At 40.2% G+C, this 21,322-nt stretch overlaps 2 protein-coding genes and 2 long non-coding RNA genes across 5 annotated transcripts in view; 1 reads left to right on the forward strand and 3 right to left on the reverse strand.

The window, feature by feature from the left end:
* The window catches only part of LOC117935387, a 5,138-nt gene extending 3,951 nt beyond the window's left edge, over positions 1-1,187 (reverse strand). The window contains exon 1 of the long non-coding RNA XR_004654748.1: positions 1,072-1,187. This is a non-coding gene — a long non-coding RNA (uncharacterized LOC117935387). The remainder of the gene's footprint in view (positions 1-1,071) is intronic.
* The window catches only part of LOC117935385, a 19,750-nt gene extending 12,889 nt beyond the window's left edge, over positions 1-6,861 (reverse strand). Inside the window, exon 1 of the long non-coding RNA XR_004654747.1 lies at positions 6,055-6,861. This is a non-coding gene — a long non-coding RNA (uncharacterized LOC117935385). The remainder of the gene's footprint in view (positions 1-6,054) is intronic.
* On the forward strand, positions 395-6,194 carry fbxo30a (F-box protein 30a). The gene is made up of 3 exons (XM_034857526.1): positions 395-613; positions 1,453-3,533; positions 3,667-6,194. Exons 2-3 carry the CDS (start codon positions 1,521-1,523, stop codon positions 3,868-3,870), a joined length of 2,217 nt encoding a protein of 738 aa, XP_034713417.1. The 5' UTR covers positions 395-613; positions 1,453-1,520; the 3' UTR covers positions 3,871-6,194.
* A 1,686-nt stretch (positions 6,862-8,547) lies between the features above and the next one.
* stx11a (syntaxin 11a) lies at positions 8,548-11,615 on the reverse strand. Of its 2 annotated transcripts, none has more exons than XM_034857529.1 (2): positions 11,385-11,615; positions 8,548-9,869 (listed from the first exon to the last, which is right to left on the reverse strand). In XM_034857529.1, the coding sequence occupies exon 2, from the start codon at positions 9,862-9,864 to the stop codon at positions 8,998-9,000; it is 867 nt and encodes a 288-aa protein (XP_034713420.1). In that variant the 5' UTR covers positions 9,865-9,869; positions 11,385-11,615; the 3' UTR covers positions 8,548-8,997. The 2 variants fall into 2 exon arrangements, with proteins under 2 accessions (XP_034713420.1, XP_034713419.1); XM_034857528.1 differs by having other exon boundaries at positions 8,548-9,908.
* Positions 11,616-21,322: the final 9,707 nt, after the last annotated feature.

Genomic DNA, 21,322 nt, shown 5'->3' on the forward strand with positions numbered 1-21,322 from the left:
CTTTTCTGTTCCCTGTATCTGTCTTTTATTGTCTGTAAAGCGACCTTGAGTGCTTAGAAAGGCGCTGTTAAATAAAATGTATTATTATAATTATTATGGCAATGATGGAAAATGTCACCCACTGCAACAGTGTGGCTTTTTTTTGTGTGTTTTAATAAAACTAATTTTAGAAAAAAACAGAGGTCTGGCACAGGGGGTTATGCTAAAGAAGGCTTTAGCTTCTGTTAGATATGGAATTTATATAGGATTGATACAGACATTTTATGAGTGATTAAATGTAAAACTGTCCTCGGGGTATTTCCCAGTCTGTCTATTTCAGTTCCCTCTCATTGGTCTGTCCATAATCTATAAATATGTCCATTTACGTGATGACGTATTACTGAGGCGTCCCACAACAGGATCAACACAAACGCCAACTGACTAGACTACTAGAGAGAAACGAAGGACTCACAACTGAAGAACCTTTCACAGCCAACTCATAGTATAAGACGATTGACACCTTTAATACTGTGAGATGCTTATGTAGCTGTATATACCACGTTGCTGGTGTCGACGGCGCTGATATAACTAAATAAGTACTGTTAAAATACACTTGGAGGACCCCGTAACTCGGGTAAGCAGTTTCTAGAAGCTATTAGCTAACTTAGCTAACGTAGGCTAACAAAGTTTAGCTTCTAATGCTAACTGGATGGCCATGTTGTTGATGTTCTTATGTTTAACTTAAAAGTGTTCTGACTTATTAATTTAAACATTTCCGTACGCAGTTATCGTGAAAACAACTTTTTTACAGTAAGTCAGACTATGGCGATATTGCTGCCGCCAAGGCTAAAATGTTAATACTGTTAGAGCCGGTTGTGCTGTGTTTGTGTTTTTAGCTGTTTGCTAACTTGCCATATATGCTTAAATAACTCAACTAGCTGTTGGTTGCCATGGTTGCAAATACTTCAAAAATAGCGCTCTTGTGTGGCTTTGCGGTTTGGACTAAAATATAGTTTGGTGTTTTGTTCAGCCAGAATTATCCTGCAAATCCCTTAATAATAAGAAGGGGGCTAATGATTCAGAGGCATTTACCTCGTGGGTCTGTTGGCCGCGGAGAGGCAAACCGTTTGCATAAGATATTGAAACTCACCAAAAGGCGAGGGGTCAGGTTTGTCCTGAGGTTCTGGAACAACCGGTGTGACCATGAAACCCAAGAGCGGTGTTGTGAAAGGTTGCTGAACAGCCTAAAGATGTGGTAAACATGCACAGAGAGAGAGAGCATGTGTGAGGCTTAAATTACAGAATAGTTTTAAGTCTCACGTGTGTTATGCCGGAGTGTTGCATTAATGTTCATGGGATGATGTAACACCATGCTTTGTTCCAGATGACTGATTCCTAAACATGTTTGCCATTGCATGTATTTGGTTTCTTAAGACTTATGAAATAACTATATTTTCGTTGACTTTGTTTCAGGGTTGACCACTTTGCCTCTATTCCCTGCACGAACCAATTTGGGCAAGAAGCAATACAGTAGGAAAGAAATGGAGAGCCTGCACTCCCACTGCCTTAAATGCATCAACAGAAGATGCATGGTAAGACCAGAGAAGGATGTTTGCTGCAACCTCATCGGCTGTCCTCTTGTCTGTGGGGCAGTTTTTCACTCATGCAAACTAGAGGAACACCATCTACTGTGTCCATATGAACGTCTGCCATGCCTTAACAGCGTGTTTGGCTGCCCTTTCACTATTACAAGGATCAAAATGGCACAACACCTTGAGACGTGCCCAGCAAGTATAGTGTGTTGTACTATGGAGTGGAATCGCTGGCCTGTAAGCTATACTGATCGCAAGTCTTATGAAAACTTGAGCAAAGACTTTGATGAAGTGGAGCAGCTAGACATGGCCTTGGCTCTGCAGGATCAGAGGATGTTGTTGGAGTCTCTAAAGGTCACAACCACTGTGTCAAGGAATGGAGATAAGGAAGCAGGTGAAAGTGACAAAATGGCCACAGCATCAAGTCTACCGGAGACCGTGTTGGGTAATGTAACAGTGGCAATGGACGAGGCACCGTATAATGGGTTGTATAGAGCCTCAGTAGAGACAAGCAGAAGTTTAGCAGCAGCCTTGGACATCATTGCTAATGTCAAGGATATTGATGTAATTGTTGGAAATTTAAACGGGGAAAAGACTGTTAAGAATGGAGCACTCCACAATGGAGAAAATGGAGATAGTCAGAATGTCTGTGTTGCAGAGGGTGGGAAGAATGTAAATATGCAGGAGAATGACTCTGATTCAGAGTGTGAGCTTGGTGCAGTAGGTGGAGTAGATTGCGCAGTCGGGACAGATGGAGAAGAGGATTGTATCAGCTGGGCAGAAGAAACTGATTTTGTTGATGGTTTTTTTGAAGAGAAGGAAGACCTTATCGCGGAGCCAATAAATGATTCCAACCTTGTCTGGCCACAGATGCCTCAGAATGACATGGCTGTCGTAGCACTGGAACCTCCTGTGCCCCAAATAGCTCCAGTTCCGCATCCAATGCCATTCCTGCTGTCTGATCACGTGAGAAATAACTTCTTACAACACTTACCTACTGAACTCAGGTATAGATGTTTAGAGCGTAAACTACAGAATGTGGAAGTTCTTAGAGGAATAAGTATGTTTACATTTAATGGACGTCGGGCTCTGCTGTCAGACCCTTACTTGTTTCGAGCAAAGATGGAGGACAAGTCAGTAGACACGTCTGACCTGGAGGTAGCAGATGACCCCATGGGCCTCCACGGCATTGACCTCATCACTGCAGCTTTGCTCTTTTGCCTCGGCGACTCTCCAGGTGGCAGGGGCATCTCAGACAGCAGGTTTGTCGACGGCTACCACATTGACTTTGGTACTCAGACATTCTCATTCCCTTCAGCCATTCTTGCAACCAACACCATGGTGGGAGATATTGCTTCTGCCTCAGCCTGCGATCACGCCAGCCCACAGCTCTCCAATCCAAGCCCCTTCCACACGCTCAGGCTGGACCTGGTGCTCGAATGTGTGGCTCGATACCAAACAAAGCAGCGCTCCATGTTCACATTTGTGTGTGGGCAGCTGTTCCGGCGGGATGAGTTCTCGTCTCATTTCAAAAACGTTCACGGGGATATTCACGCCGGACTCAATGGCTGGATGGAGCAGCGCTGCCCCTTGGCCTACTATGGCTGCACCTACTCCCAAAGACGGTTCTGCCCGTCTGTACAGGGCTTCAGAATCATCCACGACCGGCACCTTGGCTCCTTTGGGGTTAAGCCTGGTTTGCCCTTAAAGACGGGGGACAACCTTCCAAGAAAAACCTGCCGCTTTGACTCTCGGTACGATCAGTTCAGCAGCCTTCCGTTTGAAGTGTTGCAACATGTAGCAAGCTTCCTGGACAGCTTTAGCTTGTGCCAACTGTCCAGAGTGTCACACACCATGAGGGATGTGTGTGCCAGTCTGCTCCAGATGCGTGGCATGGTCGTCCTGCTGTGGGAGAAGAAACGGCGTCCTGATGGGTCAACTTCATGGCAGATCACAGACAAGGTTAGTTATTTGTTTTGCTATTTAAAAAAAAAACATTTGATAACCTTCTATACTTGTTTCCTTTGTGTAACTATGGTTAAAAGAACTGTCACAGCATGTGACGAAATAGAATGATTCTCTGTTTGTCATTTAGGTGTGGCGATTCAGCACAGCTTTTGGTACTGTGAATGAGTGGAAGTTCGCCAACATCGCCAGCATGGCCGACCACCTCAAGAAGTGCAAGTTCAATATGATTTCCCGTCGGGAAGAGGCAATCCCGCTGCCATGCATGTGTTTCACCAGAGAGCTCACAAAGGAAGGAAGGTGTTTACGCTCAGTTCTAAAACCAGTAGCATAAGGGATTTTAAAAGATGAGGTCATCTTATGGACTTTCCTGAGACCATAAGAACTCCAATACGTGTGTATTTTCCTCCAGTGTTTACAGACATTAGTCTCTTCCAACCTCAAAATGATAACTCCTGGTTGGACGTTACAAACTGTTGGTTGTTCTTTGCTTCACAGTGAAAAGTGTCCCCACTCCCCTAAATAAGACAAAGCCAGTAATGGGTCGATTTATACGCATGTGCTGCAATCACAGATCGGGACTGTAAACAAGCAAATACAATTGCTCGCCTTGTATCGTCCACTCGGATGGATTTAATAATACTAGTGTACTAAAGTTGTAACCTTATCTGCTCCGACATTGTGAAACTAGCTAGATGTTTTGATATAGAATTTTTTTATTTTTATATCAAAAAGTCAATACTCTGTTACAACAGGGGTAAGCGTACAGCCTTAATTTATCATGAGGTTGTTGGAACATCTCAGTGAGATTTCTCTGCTGCTTCCAGCTGGAACAGTTTACTGGTATCTTGCACAGTTTTGTATCTAATCCTGATACCTAGAGTGACCACATTTGTACTGCTTAGACCTCGTAGCTTTCATGGCTTTAATTCTACATTCTTAGACTGACCAAACATCTGTGGTAGCGGTGCAGAATGTATGCCACTTTACAGGATGGTCATACTTTATTCACTGTGGGTGTGGATTTTTTTGTTGACCAGCATGTCACCATCATGTTTGGTGTTTTAAATGTAGTGTGTTTTGTGGTTTGGCACATTTAACGCAGTAATAAAAGGTGGTCCATCTTCCTTTTCTCATCACACTGACTATTCAGGTGAGAGATGAAGTAACACTATTGACCAGCCAAACGGCAGTGCATTTTTAGCTGTGCTTGGCTTGTGGTTTGTTCTACCAGCTACTTTAACAAGTAACCAGCAATTGTTTGTAGGTTTCATACAAAAATCTAAATGTAGAATGTAAAATGATGAATGTACTCAGTAACTATAAGACTCCATCAGTGACTGGTTAGCTTGGTTTGTCTCCCTCAGTGTCAGACCTCATTAAATCCTGCAGGCCAGGTTTTAAGAAATGTCACAGGCACACACTTCCCTCCAGTATTGAGCATCACTAATTATGTTCTCTTCATTGTTTATCACGGTTGTATGTTTCTGTCATATGTCCGCTGTGTTCAAATGTTGGCGTCTCAGGGTTGTGCTGTAAAGCTGTGTCGCGCAGTCAATTGTGCTGAGAACAATATGAAGACTTGTCAGCTACTTGATTTTGTGGTCTTAGAAAAAGTGACTGGTGTACCACTCAGTATTATAATATCAGTGTGTTGCAGTGCTGGACTAACAAATTACATGTTTGTCATCCGTCAGCGCCGTGTTTATAACCGAGTAACTGAAATAGGTTGTCAGTAGAAATGCTGCTTGAATCTTCTTTGGAGTGCTCAGACTTGCTCAACGCATTTTTTAAATTATAATTTTGTTTGGGATGAAGAAATAAGGTCTGACAACACATTACAAAATGACATGTTTTACTCCCATTATGTGAGAAAATCAAATGTTTTGCAATGTGGATTAGAAATTGGTCGACAATGTCACCAAATGGTAATCGATTACTGTTAGGAATTGAGTGGATATTCCTTTGAGGAATTTGTGTGATTTTATTGTTTTTATATATTTTTTAAAGTTTGATGTAAAGCCCAAGCGGTGACGGAACTAAGCTCTTTTTACTCTAATAAGTCCCAATTCCCGTTTGGTTCATTTCTTATTTTTTTTGTACTGGTACTTTTATTTTGAAGAAAACAATCCTGCCTCTGTAATGTTTAGATTTGTATTAGAAGTATTGATTTGCACATGAAGGCATGTACTGTACAATTTGAATTCTAATGCTGAGGGATTCTCTTAGCTCAAGTAGCAGGAACTTTACTCCCTGATGTTTTGCATGTGAGTTTGATGTCTTTGAAAAATGTTCAACTGTAAACACATTTATACAGATTATATATCTCAGGCACAGTGGATCGGTGTAGTACATTAGTCCTTTTTTTTTTAAAACTTGTGTCGTAATGAACATTGAGCCAGATCTGATCACTTGCCCTCATTCTTCAGGTTTAGTGGGTGGATTGGAACGGAGGACCTGAGCTGATCAGTGTTCTATTGAGGTTCATGCAACATTAAGACAAATGGATTGCAGGAACACCTGGAGTGTATCAACGTTTTATCAGCATTTTAACATTTGTTTTCACTCTTAATAAGTGTATTTTTCACCAAAATATGCCAGCTTCATTTGTTTGACTTCTGAAGCATTTTAATAAAGAGACTCTCCGTTTTTAAAAGTGGATTGTTTTGTCACCTTTTTTTATTGCAGCGGTTCTCAACCATGTGCCTTCAAGGCCAAAAACACAGGTCTCCTGTTTCACAGTGCTTTGTTTCACCATAACTCACTAATAGGTTTACATTGGAGTGTTACCGGAAAGCTTCCTGGTTAAGTAGAACTTGCAGAAAAGTAGCTTGTGTCCATCCAAGCCTGTATTTAGGTCAGTTTTAGAATAATTTAAATGAAGGAAAAGTATGCGGATATAATCCCAACTAAAACTTGGATTGGAATAGCAACAATTCAACCTTACTGGGTCTTCAACAGGCCAAGGACCAATATGACAAAACTGAGATATGCATAGCAAAAAAACTCATTAACTCATGTTAAAAATATCCAACACACAATTTAAAAACATTCAAGCTTCCCTAAAAATAAAATTGCATCATTGGTTCCACCTGTTTACAGCTAGATGGCGCCAGACCCTCATAATTGAACCAAAACAGATTCTGTCCAGACTAACATGTTCTCTCCACTGTGATGAATCAGCATGTGCCTAGCTGCTTTCTTCTTTTTCTTTTTTAATTTTTTTTTAATGTAAATTAACTCACAAAAAAGACTGAATCAGTTTTTAAGCATAACCTACTAATACCAGCCTATTCTTGTGTAATTGACACCTTTTTCAGATAAATGTGTTCTGTGTTTCTTATTGTGTTTATATTGGGTCAAGAATCAGATTATGCATTCAAACAAGCCCTGTTGATTTAACGCCGATACGGAGCCTATACTGCCTTTATTAACCCAAAAAGCCCTTAATGCACACGAAACTAAATTACATTACCTGCTATCAGCTGAGTTGAAATCATTATGAAAGTCCATTAGCCTACTTTAATTGTCTGCAGGTGGGTGTTACGTAGCTAAATTAGCTTAAACGACGAACATATGCTAACTGTAATTGTAAAACAAGATTTAGAGCCAGAAAAGGAACAGTTGTGTTTACATTTCGACAATAATCAGATTATGCATTCAAATAGGCCCTATTGATTTAACGCCGAGGTACCTACTACCTTTATTAACCCCCAAAAAGCCCCTAATGCACACGGGACTACATTGCATCTTCAGCTTAACGCCGAGATACAGTACGCAGGGCAATGTACTTATGTGTAAATGTATTTACCCCAAAATATACGGGTACAGTTAGAAAACTAAAGTGCATTACCTGGTTTACCATCTGAATTGGAGTGTGTGTTTCCTCTCTCGGTTTCTAAACGTCCATTACTTTCTTAATGGTCTCAGGTGCGTGTCCTCTTTGCAACTTTAGAGCCACAAAACGAGCCTGAAAATCGTCCCCAGATACTGTGACTGTGCTACATGTAACATGCTCGGAAAGGGCTGGTGTGAAAGTTAAACACAACAACGTATAGTCACATATCATCTGCCAGGGCCACATCAAAGCTTTTAACACACATGAACGTAAATTGCATTTGAATTCCTCATATTCATTACGTCACATTCAATGTATCATCATCATCGTACAAGCCAATATAATAATATTTGATAATAACATCCACTGATATGCTACCAGGAGTTGGGTTCGAACCCAAGAAAAGGTTAATCTCAAACCCAGCGCCCTACCTACTCAGCTATCGTTAATTACATCACGGTTCGATACCCATGTCGTGTCATATATGTCCAACAGGTAGGTCTACCTGGGTAAAGTTATGACGCCATAGTGTCACTCTGCCAGTAACTGCCCACCACAAACCACACCGCACTGCTGAGGAAGTAGCCTACAGCATTTCAACACAGAGCAGTTAGTATGAAAACACCCACTGGTGCCTACAGTATGAAGAGGGATGATGGTCTCAGAGCCTCTCTGCTTAATGCTTCAGTTTCATGGGTGGTGACTGGGAATCCCCCAGTGGGCGATGGACTGCCACACACAGGAAAATAAAGGTCTTTTGAATTTCACTATCATTACACTCACAGGACAATGAATTATGCTTGCTGTGCAAACAGACAGTAGCCTGCACTGACCAGATTCATTTCCCATTCTCTATTGACTACCTAAACAAACACCCATGTACACATTGATTCTGGCGTCCTTTTGTATGGAACAATCTGAGAAAAAACCTGCCGGATGACGCAAATCTGATTGACTTTGACCGTGTGCCAGTGATGGGCAAGAACAGTGAAGCCACAGGAAAGCATGTGATTGAAGATGACATTGTTTAATCTCCGAAAAGTGGAGGCAATAAGAGTGTGTTCTTTCATTTGAAGTAACAAATCTTGAGAAACACAAAGCCCTGGCTTACAAACTATCTATGGGGGTGGCCGACATGTAGTTGCACATGTAGTTGCACATGTAGTTGCACATGTAGTTGCACCATCCACACAGATCTATCTCGCCTGCCCAGCTAACCACACTCACAGTCCGGGCTGTGAGTGTTGTTTATGTCTTAAGACTTGTTAAGCAACGGCTGTACTAAGAAAAAGACCTACTTCAAGTTCCAGTTTACAGAGTAGCTACATTTCAGGCTGAGAAAGCTATAGTTTATATGCTTATTTACATTACTTAAATTATCTTAATTATAACATTTCAAAGTTTAAAGCTGAACGTTAAAAGACAAAGCTGAGATGTATGCATTGAATTAAAGATGTGTTTAAAGTTATCATGCAAATGCTTTTCTCAGTAACAATCAGGAAATGTAACACCCGTGTCTCACTGTATACATTTATAAATGGCCGAGCGTGTGGTGTGAAAAGCTGACTGATCTAATCACAATGTCTCATGACATGGAGGGAAAAAAATGACACGGATGCTGTCTTAGTTGCAGCAAGGGCAGCAACAACAAAAGAGTTTCTTGCATGGATTGTTTTTCTTGTATTTCACAGCCTTCTTGATCTGAACTGTGGCCTTGACAACATAGTCCTGAGTTGCACCTACATTTGCTTCTATGTTGTCCAGCATGTAGCCCTGCTCCTCCACCAGCTGGGCCATCTGGAAGAAAAGCTCATGAATGTCCCTGATGCGGCCCTCCAGCTCCAGCAGCTCTTTGTGCCGGTTCTCGATCTCATTGAGAGCAGATCTGGCAGTCCTTCCCTCCAGGAGGAGATTATCAGAGAAGACATTCCACTTGCCCGTCTCGATCATCTCATCAATCTGCTCCCTGCTCACCTCCTTGCCCATGATCTCCGCTTGCCTCTGGATGCGGGTCTTGCAGTTCTCCCTCTGGACCATCTCAGCCTCGTTGTACTCAGATATGGCCTCGTGGAAGGCGTTGTTTAGAGAAACACACTGTGAACGCACCACGCGAGCCAAAGCTGATGTATGCCCGTGCTCCCCCTCAAGCTCTTTGCTCAGCCTCCCCAGCTTCTCCAGCCGAGCGTAAATGGCCTCCCCTTTGGCCTTGATGTCCCGTCCGAGTGCGTTGGAGTCCCGTTTGATGCTGCTGATCCTCCGAACAGACGTGAGGAACCTGGTGTTCTGCTTCCCAAGACGCTTCACGTCCATTTTGAGCAGCAGAATCTCCTTCCTCAATGCCTGGGCCTCTTTGTAGATGCTGTCCATCACATCCTCTCCCTCAAACACAATGGTGTGTAGCTCCAGTTCCTCAGCCTTGTCCTCCTGGCCATCCTCAGGCCTGTCCTCTCCCACAAGCTTGGTCTGCAGCTCACCCAGTCGGTCCCTCATCTCACCTGTGAGAGGAGTCAGCAGCCTTTACTAAACTCTGATATCAAAATAGTTTTGAGATAAATTCACATTTTGAGAAATCTGTTTATGTGTTTTCTGATAGAGAGGTAGATGGGAAGATTGATACAACTCTAATATGTGTCAGTTAACTATAACAGCCAGCAGCCAGTTAGCTTAGCTAAGCTTAGCGCAAAGACTGGAAATGGGGAAACAGCTAGTCTGTCCTATGTTTGTCTAAAGGTGACAAAATCCACCTGCCAGCACGTCTAAAGCTTGTTATTCAACACATGATTTATGTATATTTTGTTTGTTTAACTCAACACAAAAAAAACTAAGTGTAAAACAAAAAAATGTAAACCAAATAAAGTCATCTTAACGGTGTTGAATCTCTCAGACTAGTTCTTGGCTTTCACTGAGGTTTTTTAACATTAATGTCCTGCCTATGGTCCCCGTGTCTAGAAATGGTGATACGTGTAAACCGAGCCCGGGTATCCGGCTGTGCAGATAGCCCAATCTGGAATCTTGCCCCTTATGACCTCATAAGACCACTAAGGTCTGTATAAAAGAGACTTCAGATACAGTATTAGGGGACCACTATATAAAAGAGACTTCAGATACAGTATTAGGGGACCACTAAGGTCTATATAAAAGAGACTTCAGATACAGTATTAGAGGACCACTAAGGTCTATATAAAAGAGACTTGAGATACAGTATTAGAGGACCACTAAGGTCTATATAAAAGAGACTTGAGATACAGTATTAGGGGACCACTAAGGTCTATATAAAAGCTTTCAAAGAGCACCATGTCATGGGACCTTTAAGTCAAATATCTGTCTTCCACCACTGGTTTTATCCTGTTTCACTGGAAAATGTAAACCCACCCTTCTCATGCTGGATGGTTAATAGATGTCATGTTAAATTATTTAAAAAAAGCTGATAATTTCTGAAACATATGAACACATATACACATTTATCCCTGTATCTTGTCAATAAGCTGTATCAACATATTTCTATGAGCATGTGTAATTGATTTCATTTTATATTGTAATTGCTGTGCTTTACCGTTTTACATTTTAAATAAGGTGTTTTCAAAAGGGAAGAAACACTGGGCACTATACTGAGTTTTACTTTGTGCATGTCCATGACACTTTTAGGCCTAAAAAATTCAATCAACACAGATAGATCAGTATCTGTTTAAACTCCTCAAGAAAATACAGATACTTTACTTCCTCAGCTGTGACGCCTGAATTCATCGCAGATAGAAATTATAATTACAGAAGTTATTTCCTACCATGACGAACTGTTACTTTAGTGGGATTCATGTTTAACAAAAGGAAATACATCCCATGAACAAGCCCTAAAGCGTCATTGGCCCTAACAAGAGAAAACCATGATGGAAAAGAACTTGATAACATTAACAAGCTGTTATAAATCTGTAGCGAGTTATGAATCGATTATATGAATCCATAAATCTCATATAAGGAGATAAGACAATACAGGCGGAGCAGCCTTCACATACCTTACTGTTATCCGCTGGCGGTCCTACACAATTAATTCCGCTAAAGCAGAAGAAGCGACCACGGAAAGACTTATTTCCTCTTTTTCTCTCCGTTTTATTATCACATTTCAACATGTAGCGAATTATCTCTAGTGTCTTCAGGTCGCATCTCGCAGTCACACACACTGCAGCCCGCGGCAGGCACTAACGCGGAAGATAACGCCTTCTTCCCCCCCCACGTTTCTCACACACACACACACACACACACACACACACACACACACACACACACACACACACACACACACACACACACTAGTGTTGGTCTATGAAGGAGGGGATCCATCGCACTCATCTTACACTCTAAGAAATATCTGTAAATTAACAGTTGTATGAGTGTAAATTTTAACAGAAATTGTCCCTTGTACGTGATTCACAGCTGTTGATTTAAAATATGACGGAAAGTGTTACGTTTTCTTTTTTTCCATACCAGACAGTTATTTAATTAAAAACTTCTGTTTTTTAATCAAGGTAGAAAGTCCGGGTAATGAGCTGTCAGTACTGTTTCTGGTATTTTAGGGCTTTATTTCTTAGAGTGCGCATAAAGGATCTTCAAGTACTTTTTACACTTTGTGAGGGCTCGACCCATTTACTGTCAGGATGAAACACCAGAGACACAAACTAGCCCCTAGCATGATAACAGGACTAACAACAGCAGGTGACAGCAAGCTAACAAAATAGTCTCACAAGACCCATATGGTGGCTGAAAGTAAAAGTACCACACTGTGAATCTGTTACAAGTAAAAGTCATGCATTGGAAATATTACTTTAGTACACGTATGTATCATCAACTAAATGTAGGCTGCTTAAAGCACTGAAAGCAAAAGTACTCATAATGCTGAAAAATCAACTGTCAAATAGTTGTACTGAAGTAAAAAGTACAACACCTCAAATCTGTACATAAGTAAAGTATTTGAATGACTGTACTCAGTTACATTTCCCCGCTGGCTTTTGATCCACGTTCATCAGCAGGTGGAGCCTCAATGGTCATGTTCAGATCTTACCTTTTTTATTCAGCACTTTGAAGCTGTAGCTGTTTCTCAAAGATTTTCATTTAATAAAACGTCTGTTAAATTACAAAAGGAGGTAACGCAGGTAACACAGTGGGGATTGAGCCCAAAGTTTGCGATATTTATACACTATCGGTCCAAAGTTTGAGATCACTTAGAAATTTACATTGCACTCAATTATACAGATCAGTTGCATTGTTTTGTTTTTTTAACCTGGGCAGCAGTTTTCAGATTACAATATGTGTTTTCATAATTACAAAAGGGTTCTACAATGTCTTATGACCTCATAAGGGGCAAGATTCCAGATCAGCCCATCTGAGCTTTCATTTTCTCAAAAGGTAGAGCAGGACACCCAGGGCTCGGTTTACACCCATCGCCTATTCTAGCCACTGGGGGACCATAGGCAGGCTGGGGGGACTCTTAGTGTAAAAGATTCTTAAAGTGAAATTTTCATGCCATGGGACCTTTAAGGGATTTAAACTTTAAGGACTTCCTGTCCATGTTTGTTTGAAGGTTTGAAGTTCAGTCTTGACCTTGGACACAACAGTTACCCTACTAGACATACTGTAGATGGTTGCTAATATTGTGTTTACCTACACCTTCTATACCTATCTTAAACCAGTGCAATTCAGTTTGAATATCACTAAATTTTACAATGATCAAAAGGTCCAGAACAGCTTTTAAGTGGAAATTCAATTTCAAAACAGTTTTTGAAGAAACTGGTGATTTATAAAAGCATCTTATGGGTTGTTCCTTTAGTTTGTAGTGCAGCTTTCATCACGTGGACCCGTGGACTGGATCCGAGGCCTCATCAGACCCCAATGTTAAAACATGGACAGCAGCAACAAATCAGCTTCTTGAAGGGGTTGCTTTAACCAAATGTTGAGGCTCTATCCAGCTGTACTACTGCATCCTGAATGATCACTTCAGTATTTTGGACCCTTTTGTGGATGTTTTCAACAGCCCCAGATCCAGTTCTGCTCTGAGAGCACTCATCATGTGCAGCCGCTGCAGCGCAGCTTCTCCTCTACGTTTAATATCCACGCCGATTGCATTGGAGTCCCGCTCTGTCTCAGCGGGGTGTGAGATCTTGTTTAAGATCTCGTTCTGGATCTGTTGGATCTCCAGACGTACCTGTTGGGCCTCCATAAAGGTCTGGGTCAGGAGGATGGGATGCTGTTGCTGTCTCATGAACTGACAAATGGTCCTGCTCCACTGAGCTCTGAGCTGAGTCACTCTGCACCTGATGGAGGGGCCTCAGCCTGTCTCTCATGTCTGGAAGGAAACATGACACAAAAGACAACAAGAGAAGAGATTTTGATTTATTTGTGTTGGTGGGTGAGAGAATCTCTCCATCATGTTTGTAAAGCAGTAGTCTCACACTGCTAGACCGTCCTCCACAGCGCTGCTAAGGAGGGTCTGGCGTGTCCACACAGCATTGTGGGTTGGGAGGAAAACATCTTCTGGTTTATTGGTATTTCTTTAAATAAGTAGGTAAGTAGGTAAAGTTTAATTGTATATCTCTTAACACAGACAGAGTCACACAGGGCTTCACAGGCAAAATAAATACATTAAAACAGATCAACAGTCATAAAAAGCACAATAAATTGCTGTAACACACAAAAGCATAAATACAAAACAATACAGTCAACAATGTGGCTAAATAAACTGACTAAAAAGGTCTTTAGCTGTTAAACCAATCGTCATAGGGCGCTATGCTCCGGACAGAGCTACGGTGCCGCTGCAAAATAGCCTCGGGAAGGAAGTTGTTATGGTGGAATGTTTGAACGGTCAAAAGTTCTTTCAGTCTTGCAACAGAAACCTCAGACTGGTCTAGCTAGCTGTCTGGATTTACCCTGCAGAGACCTGAGGAGCAGCTAACCAGAGTCCTCGGAAATCCACCGGAGTTTAAAATTCCAATTCAAGCCGAAAAGAGTGACATCCGGCTGAACCTCCGGCGGCACCAGAGCAATCCCAGAAATGGAATGTCATGGATATCGACTAGTAAAGCAGGGATTCCCAGGCTGGGAGTAAGGAAGTGGTCTTCAGTTAAAGTTTAGAGGAAAACACTTAGCTAGAGATTAGAATAAGAAAGAAGGTTAAACAAACAACAACTAAAAGCAGAAGTAAGAAGACAGAGCGATTGGCTGCAACACACAAGCTTGTACTTGCTTTTGTTTTAAACATTCCTGAGCATGACTGAAGATGTCAAACGCGCCTGGACTCATCAAGCACACAACAATCCAAACATGTTGTAGTTGATATGTGTAGCTGTAGCTTTACGCGTTTTCTCCCTCTCAGTATATCTCAGTGTGATCTTAAACGAATGCTCTTTATCTGCCGGGACATTTGATCTCCCTTCAGAACTCACCAAACAAGTTTTCAGGCTTAAAAATATAGAATAAAAAGTATTTCAGAATGCATGTAATTTATCTGCTTTCAAGTAGGTGGAGACAATTGGAATTTAAGTGTTTTAACAAAAGGAAGTTATGAACCAGTAGCACTAGGAAGTCTGAAACAAAGACCCCAACATCCCAACAAACATACAGCAGAAATCGAATTTTATATGATTTAATCTCACAAATACATTGATTGATGCACTTTGTGTAGGCATGTTGTATTTTATTGTCTTGTATATATGTCTTGCTACAAAAACCAATTATACTTCTGAGACAAATCCAGTTGAAAAGTTTTTCAGTTTTTTCAATATTTACGACACTTTTCCACATGACTGAGTGTAAAGAGGCCTCAAGTTAACGTTTTCTTGCCTTTTTCAGGTTTTCTTTAAACTTTAAATGCCATCTCAGGCAAGCCTAAACAGTATGAAATATGTGAACTTCTAATGAGAGAATCAACATACCTTACTCAGCTGGCTGTTCATCTGTAGATGCAGTTTGTGGTTTCCTTCAAGCTGATCATTGAAAATGGTAATTCAGTCCATGAGGCAGCGTGACAACTGTAAAAATGGGGAATCATTTTTAAATCATGTTATCCACCTTCGCTTACACACCTGTTAATTAGGAAACCGTTTTAGAAACACTCTGCATTCCTGTTATGTAACATGGAGACCTGAAGGGACGTACAGTACGGTGAAGCTCGAGGATTCATCATAAAGTCAAAGTCAAAGTCTGCTTTATTGTCATTTCTTCACATGTCAAAACATACAAAGAAATCGAAATTGCGTTTCCCTCTATCCCACGGTGACAAGACATTTATAACAAATTTGGTCCACAGACAAACATAACATTTAAGTAAACAACATAAAAAGTAAAAATAAGAAGATATATACAATGAGGAAAATAAGAGCAGCGAAATTTGTGTTAAAAATGTGCAATTATGCATACTGTCGACAGTCTATGTAATGTGCAAAAAGACAGGCGGTAGCATAGTGGTGCTGGTTATGTAAGAGCAGCAGAAATGTGTTCTCAAGTGTTTTCAGGACAACTGAAACATAAAGATGACGACTGATCTGCTTTGTCTTTACATATTTCTATATTGTCAGGTCATCTGTCACCGACAGGGGCTTGAGAAAGTTTTCTTACCCATGCTAAAGTTTAAAAAGAGGAATAAAAGAAAATCTTTTGGAAATTGATCTTAATGCCTTAATAAAAAAAAATCTAGGAAACTCCAACCTTTTAAGGACAGCAATTTCATTGTGAAACAAATCATTTATTGTAAAAAAATAAATATTTTAATTTCAAAGGCCAAGAGAACTTCATCAGGATTTATAGTATCCTGATCCATGAAATAACTGGCCTTTAAAAATAAAAATGTGCCTGCTTCTATGGGAATTTAACATGGGGGGGTGTATACTTACGCCCCCTGTATTTTAAGGAAGAACATTTATTTATATTTAATACATTATTCATTCACAAAGAAAATTGATGTCCTTAAAAGGTTGGACTTTCCTAAGTATTGTGAATTAAGGCATTAAGATACATTTCCAAAAGATGTTTTTTTTCTACCTCTTTTTAATTAACTTTAGCATGGGTGTGTAAAGTTTCTCAAGCCACTGTAAGTGCACTATTGTTTTTGATCAATTTCTAAGTGGTTTTAATATGTCTAACAACACATAAGGCGATGAGACTAACGTTATGTCCACTAAGATAACAGACAGAAGTCAAGCTGACAGTGGACATCCAAAGCAGGAGGAAAATAAAGAGGAAGCATTTCAGATACGTTATCTCCCAAAGGGGGGGGGGGGAGACACATGAAGTGCTCATGTGATAACAAATGAAGCAGTCTTGCAGACGTGTTCAGTCGATAATCTCACACCCTTTCATTTCAGTTCCATAAAATGTAATCTCACCAAAGACTTGTGAAACCCAAAACAGTCAGGTGATGATTATAAGTCATGCAGCCAGAAAAAGAAGTCTATTTAAAAGGAAAACGGACTCAGTTGATGCGTAGGAAGCTGTGAGAAGAAACAGTCATATCCACAGCCAGCAGTGGTTTTGCGTGTGATTAAGAAATTCCACCCGACCTCCCTGAGTTTGAGTCACACTGGCTTGGTTTCTCAAAGGGAGTTTTTTTGAGCAAAGTTGATGTGTAACTAAGCTGTAGATGCACTCTCCTCCAGTGTGGATCCGAGACTTGATTCTGAAGAGAAGAAGATTAACATGAATGATGATTAAACATCCCCCCAAAACCACAATACAACAGAATGTAAAATGTAGTATTTCAGTTCCATTTATTCCCCTCACCTTAGGACTCGGTGTGTTACTACCGTTTACCTGGTTACTACTATTCCAAGGGGGAAAAACTTTGACAGATATATTTGATAGATATCTGTCATTAACTTCTCAATCCTTAACACTAAACATAGTTAAAGTTCCAGGTTAAATCACTAAAGGATGCTTTTATAGTTTTAAGAAAATAGCTCGGTCAGTGTGACTGCTCCTAAATTTCTCAATGAAATAATTTTATTCTACAGAGAAAGGAGATTACAGATTTGAGTGTTGTAAAGAAATTATATTGTACAGAGAGAGAGAGAAAGAGAGAGAGAGAGAGAGAGAGAGAGAGAGAGAGAGAGAGAGAGACAGAGAGAGAGAGAGAGAGAGAGTTCTTAGTCTGAAATCCTGAAATCTTATTTAAAAACAGGAGTATTTATTTTGTCCAGCAGATGTCAGTGAAACAACAGTATTTTCTGTGACTTGCTTTTTATGAACTTCTCCATTCTTCTCTCTTCCATGCATTAGTTCGTCTTAACAAAGCCCGAGTAACAAGGTTGTTCAGGTGGAAATGTCTTATCAACTGCAACTAAGAGATGATTCTTTGGCTGTGGTTGCCTTTCAAATCATACCTATATGCCCTAAAAGGCAGAAGAAGAAAGAAAAAACATCTGTTAATTGAAAAACCAACACAATCAAAGGCTGTGAGCTTAACTACAACAACTTGGTACCTACATGCATTCCTTTACATTTAAACTATTTTGAAATACAGAGACAATGACGTACTAAAACAAAAATATGAAAGGAACAAGCATGCCACTGTTCCCAGAATGTTTTTAACATGAAAAAGTTTTCATTAATTTTGTCATCTTTATTTATTGCAAACTTTCCTGATTTTCCATTTCAGCGCAAATCTAATGATTTTCAGCAACAAACACGACCCTAACAACATTACAAGTTGATAAGTCTCGCTAAAATCGAGTTATCTCTTTGCAGTCAGCTGGTTCTGGTTTGAGCAGAATGTTATTTATCGATACACATGAGTTTCACATGTACAACTGCCTATCTAACATGTGCCTTGTATCACAAGTTCAAAACTACCAGACTGAGATGCAGCAACACTGGGAAACGGTTCATTGGGAATGTGCCAGGAATGTTTCCTTAATGAAAGACTGTAAATCTGCTAAACATGAGGACAAAGGGCTATTTGCTTCACTTGGAAACTTTAAAGTGGGCCATTTTTGCTTTGGATATCCCTCCAGCATTCCAGATTAGAAGAGTTTAACCTGTTTATTCTACAGTGTCACCAAAGAAAAATCAAATTACATGTTCAAGGCTACACTGAAGAGGGTCAGAAGAGCACTATCTTCTTGTTTTTTGCATTTTCCCTGCTTCCCTCTTTTCACCGGTCTTGAAACGTTCCTCTAAACATTGTCGGAGTGATTGGAAAGGAAGTTGATTTGTAAGTCTACAAAAGGAAATGGATATCCTTGGATCTATCTCACTCATGTAACTTTGAAAATTAAAGTATTTAAATGTATTCATAGCTGTCACATTTGATTTTGAAGATTATCTCTGCATCACAGCATGCTTAATCTGCGTAAGGCTTTTTTTAAATTCTCTTTTTCTGTTGGAAAATTGATTTTGTTCTCAAACACATCATCTGCTACCGCAAACTCTGCTGGCCTTCGGCCTTTGGCTCACCTGGTGCAGTGTGTGCCCCATGTGGGCTGGGTCCTTGACAGCGGCCTGGGTTTTAGGTTTGACCTGCGACCCTTTGCGGCGTGTCATCCCCGCCCTCCCATCTCTCTCTCGCTCCCCCTTTCCTGTCTATCTATCCTTACCACTGTCTAACAATATGATTGTCTAATCAAACTCTGCTGGCTTTTAAGTTTTCTCTTCCAACTTCCAAGAGATTTTAACCAAGCGTAAAAAAGGAACCATTCATCCAATATGAATGTCAGGAGAGGACTGACATTTGATGTTGTGACATTACCAGGTACAAAAAAAGGACACGGACACACTCGCAGACAGACTCAGTGAGACCACTCTCATGGTTTATCACATTACATTGCATCAGGCCTCAGGAGTTAGGTTACTGTAATCAGTGGAGAAAACATCAGCTGTTTCCAGTTACTCAAAGTTGTGACTCTAATTAATTAAGTAATTTGGCTTCAGATTTAGGTTCACATAATAGCACCTGTGTCTCAGAGCATCTGACCCAATTAACATAAATGTCCGTCATGAGGTTGGAGACGTTTCTCTGCTCTGAGATTTCCCAAGGTCTCACGTTGCTCAGCTTTGGTGACACAACGCTGTTGTTTTAAGTAGGTCTGTCCTGTTAGATATGGAGGGGGTAGGGATCCACCGATGGTATACTGGGACTTCTTATGCTGGACTGTTGCTTCACTCTAATGTGGCTTTGTTATACACAGGATATTAAAGTGTATTTGGCTACAGAGTAATACCATTGAGCTGTTAGAGACTTAAAAACTCACTATATTGGGAAAGATATCTCTTCTTTAAACTGAGACAGAACTTCCTTGACTAAAAATATAAAATGCTCGGATTAAATGATGACTAACATATAGACAAAAAGATGGGGAAATGTTAGTAAAAATATAGCTACATATCTCTGCTGACAGGAAAACAGTAGCAGGTAGTGTTAAGCTCCTTCAAATACCACTATATCACCTAAAATGAGTTGGCTGAGCTCTAGACTGAGGCCTTTGCTTTACTACCTTTGCACTAAGGCTGTCTTGGAACCAAAACTTAATAAAATTGTAGAAATTCTCATAGAAAATGCAGGTTAAACGATAATGGAGCAGACTACTTGCAAAATGCGTGGCTGTGCTGATGTTGGCACACAATGGATGATATTACTGAGCTGAAAAACACAGGAAATAGCAGCAGGCAGAGATTTTAAAGGTTTTCAGAACTTCAAAACAAAAATTGTGCCTGACAAAATGAAATTTGGACACAGAAAAGTACTAGACGGATAAAAAATGAAAAGAAAAGCATGAAATGATGAGTTTGAAAATGATGTAAATCGTGTGCTATGGCCATCTCAACCCAACTGAAAACCTATGGTAGAAGAAGTATTTAGGTTGTTTACTTTTGTAAAAGTATTAATATCACATTGTAAAAATACTGTTAGTAAAAGTCCTGCATTGAAAATGTTACTTGACTAAGTATGTAAGTATCATCAGGAAAAAGTACTCAATGAAGAAAAATCATTTTTGAATCCGGAAACGATCCAAACAGTTCTATTATCCAACTACGTGTTTAATCTCTCATCATTTCAACTGGAGTAGGAGGCCTGTATATTCTTGAATAGTTTAGAAATAAAACATTGTATTTTATAGACTACATGTGTTTTGTGTGCAAACATCTTAATTTGCAAAGTAACTAGTATCTAAAGCTGTCTGATTATTGTAGTGGAGTGAAAAGTACAATATTTCTTTCTGATATATAGCGGAGTAGAAGTAGAAAAGTACCTCCAATTTGTACATATGTACTGTACTTGAGTAAATGTACTTAGTTAAATTCCACCAGTGAACCTATGGCAGACTGTGGACTGATGTGTTAGACTGCATCGTTTACTATTGCTTTAAACTGTTGACCATGTCTATCTATGATTTACAAAATTCTCAATTTGATTCAGTGCGTTATATTTGTGTCTCAATTCAATCCATTTTAGGTACTCAAAAAGGCCTTACATACTTCCTTATACGGTATATCCCTTTTTTTTAAATAGAAGATTAATAGATAATATGGGATTCAATCGAGTTTTTGAGAACCATAGACAGTATATGAAATGGACCAACAGACCCCGTTGTTCTGGACAGAGACCAGTAAAGGAAAACAGAAGCACTTTTCCGACGATGGCTAGGCGTTACTACCCAGCCTCCAACTGAGCTTGACGACGTAGTGCTGACGTGGGCAACCTGTCTGAAAGTTGTAAGTCTTCTGGTAGCTGTGCAAGAGAAATCCCGATCATTCCTAATCAGCAGAGACGGAGAGCGTATGTATAAGTTAGGAGATAACATAGACACAGGCTAATTACTGCTAACTAACATGCTAGTTAACGTTAGTAAGTAAACTTAAAACAGTTAATGTGTGTCAAAACTGCCTGCGAGCCTCTCCAACTATACGATGATTTCTCTGCTGTGCGACAGAAAGTTGCTTGGTTATGACACAATCGTTAGCCTATTTTTAC

The sequence above is a fragment of the Etheostoma cragini genome, chromosome 20, assembly GCF_013103735.1.
Source record: "Etheostoma cragini isolate CJK2018 chromosome 20, CSU_Ecrag_1.0, whole genome shotgun sequence".
NCBI lineage: Eukaryota > Metazoa > Chordata > Actinopteri > Perciformes > Percidae > Etheostoma > Etheostoma cragini.

Excerpts from the sequence above, each read along its gene's own strand:
- fbxo30a (XM_034857526.1), top strand. The coding sequence starts at position 1,521 with ATGGAGAGCCTGCACTCCCACTGCCTTAAATGCATCAACAGAAGATGC. Across the intron at positions 3,534-3,666 it reads CATGGCAGATCACAGACAAG|GTGTGGCGATTCAGCACAGC; the intron begins GTTAGTTATTTG and ends TTTGTCATTTAG.
- stx11a (XM_034857529.1), bottom strand. The coding sequence starts at position 9,864 with ATGAGGGACCGACTGGGTGAGCTGCAGACCAAGCTTGTGGGAGAGGAC.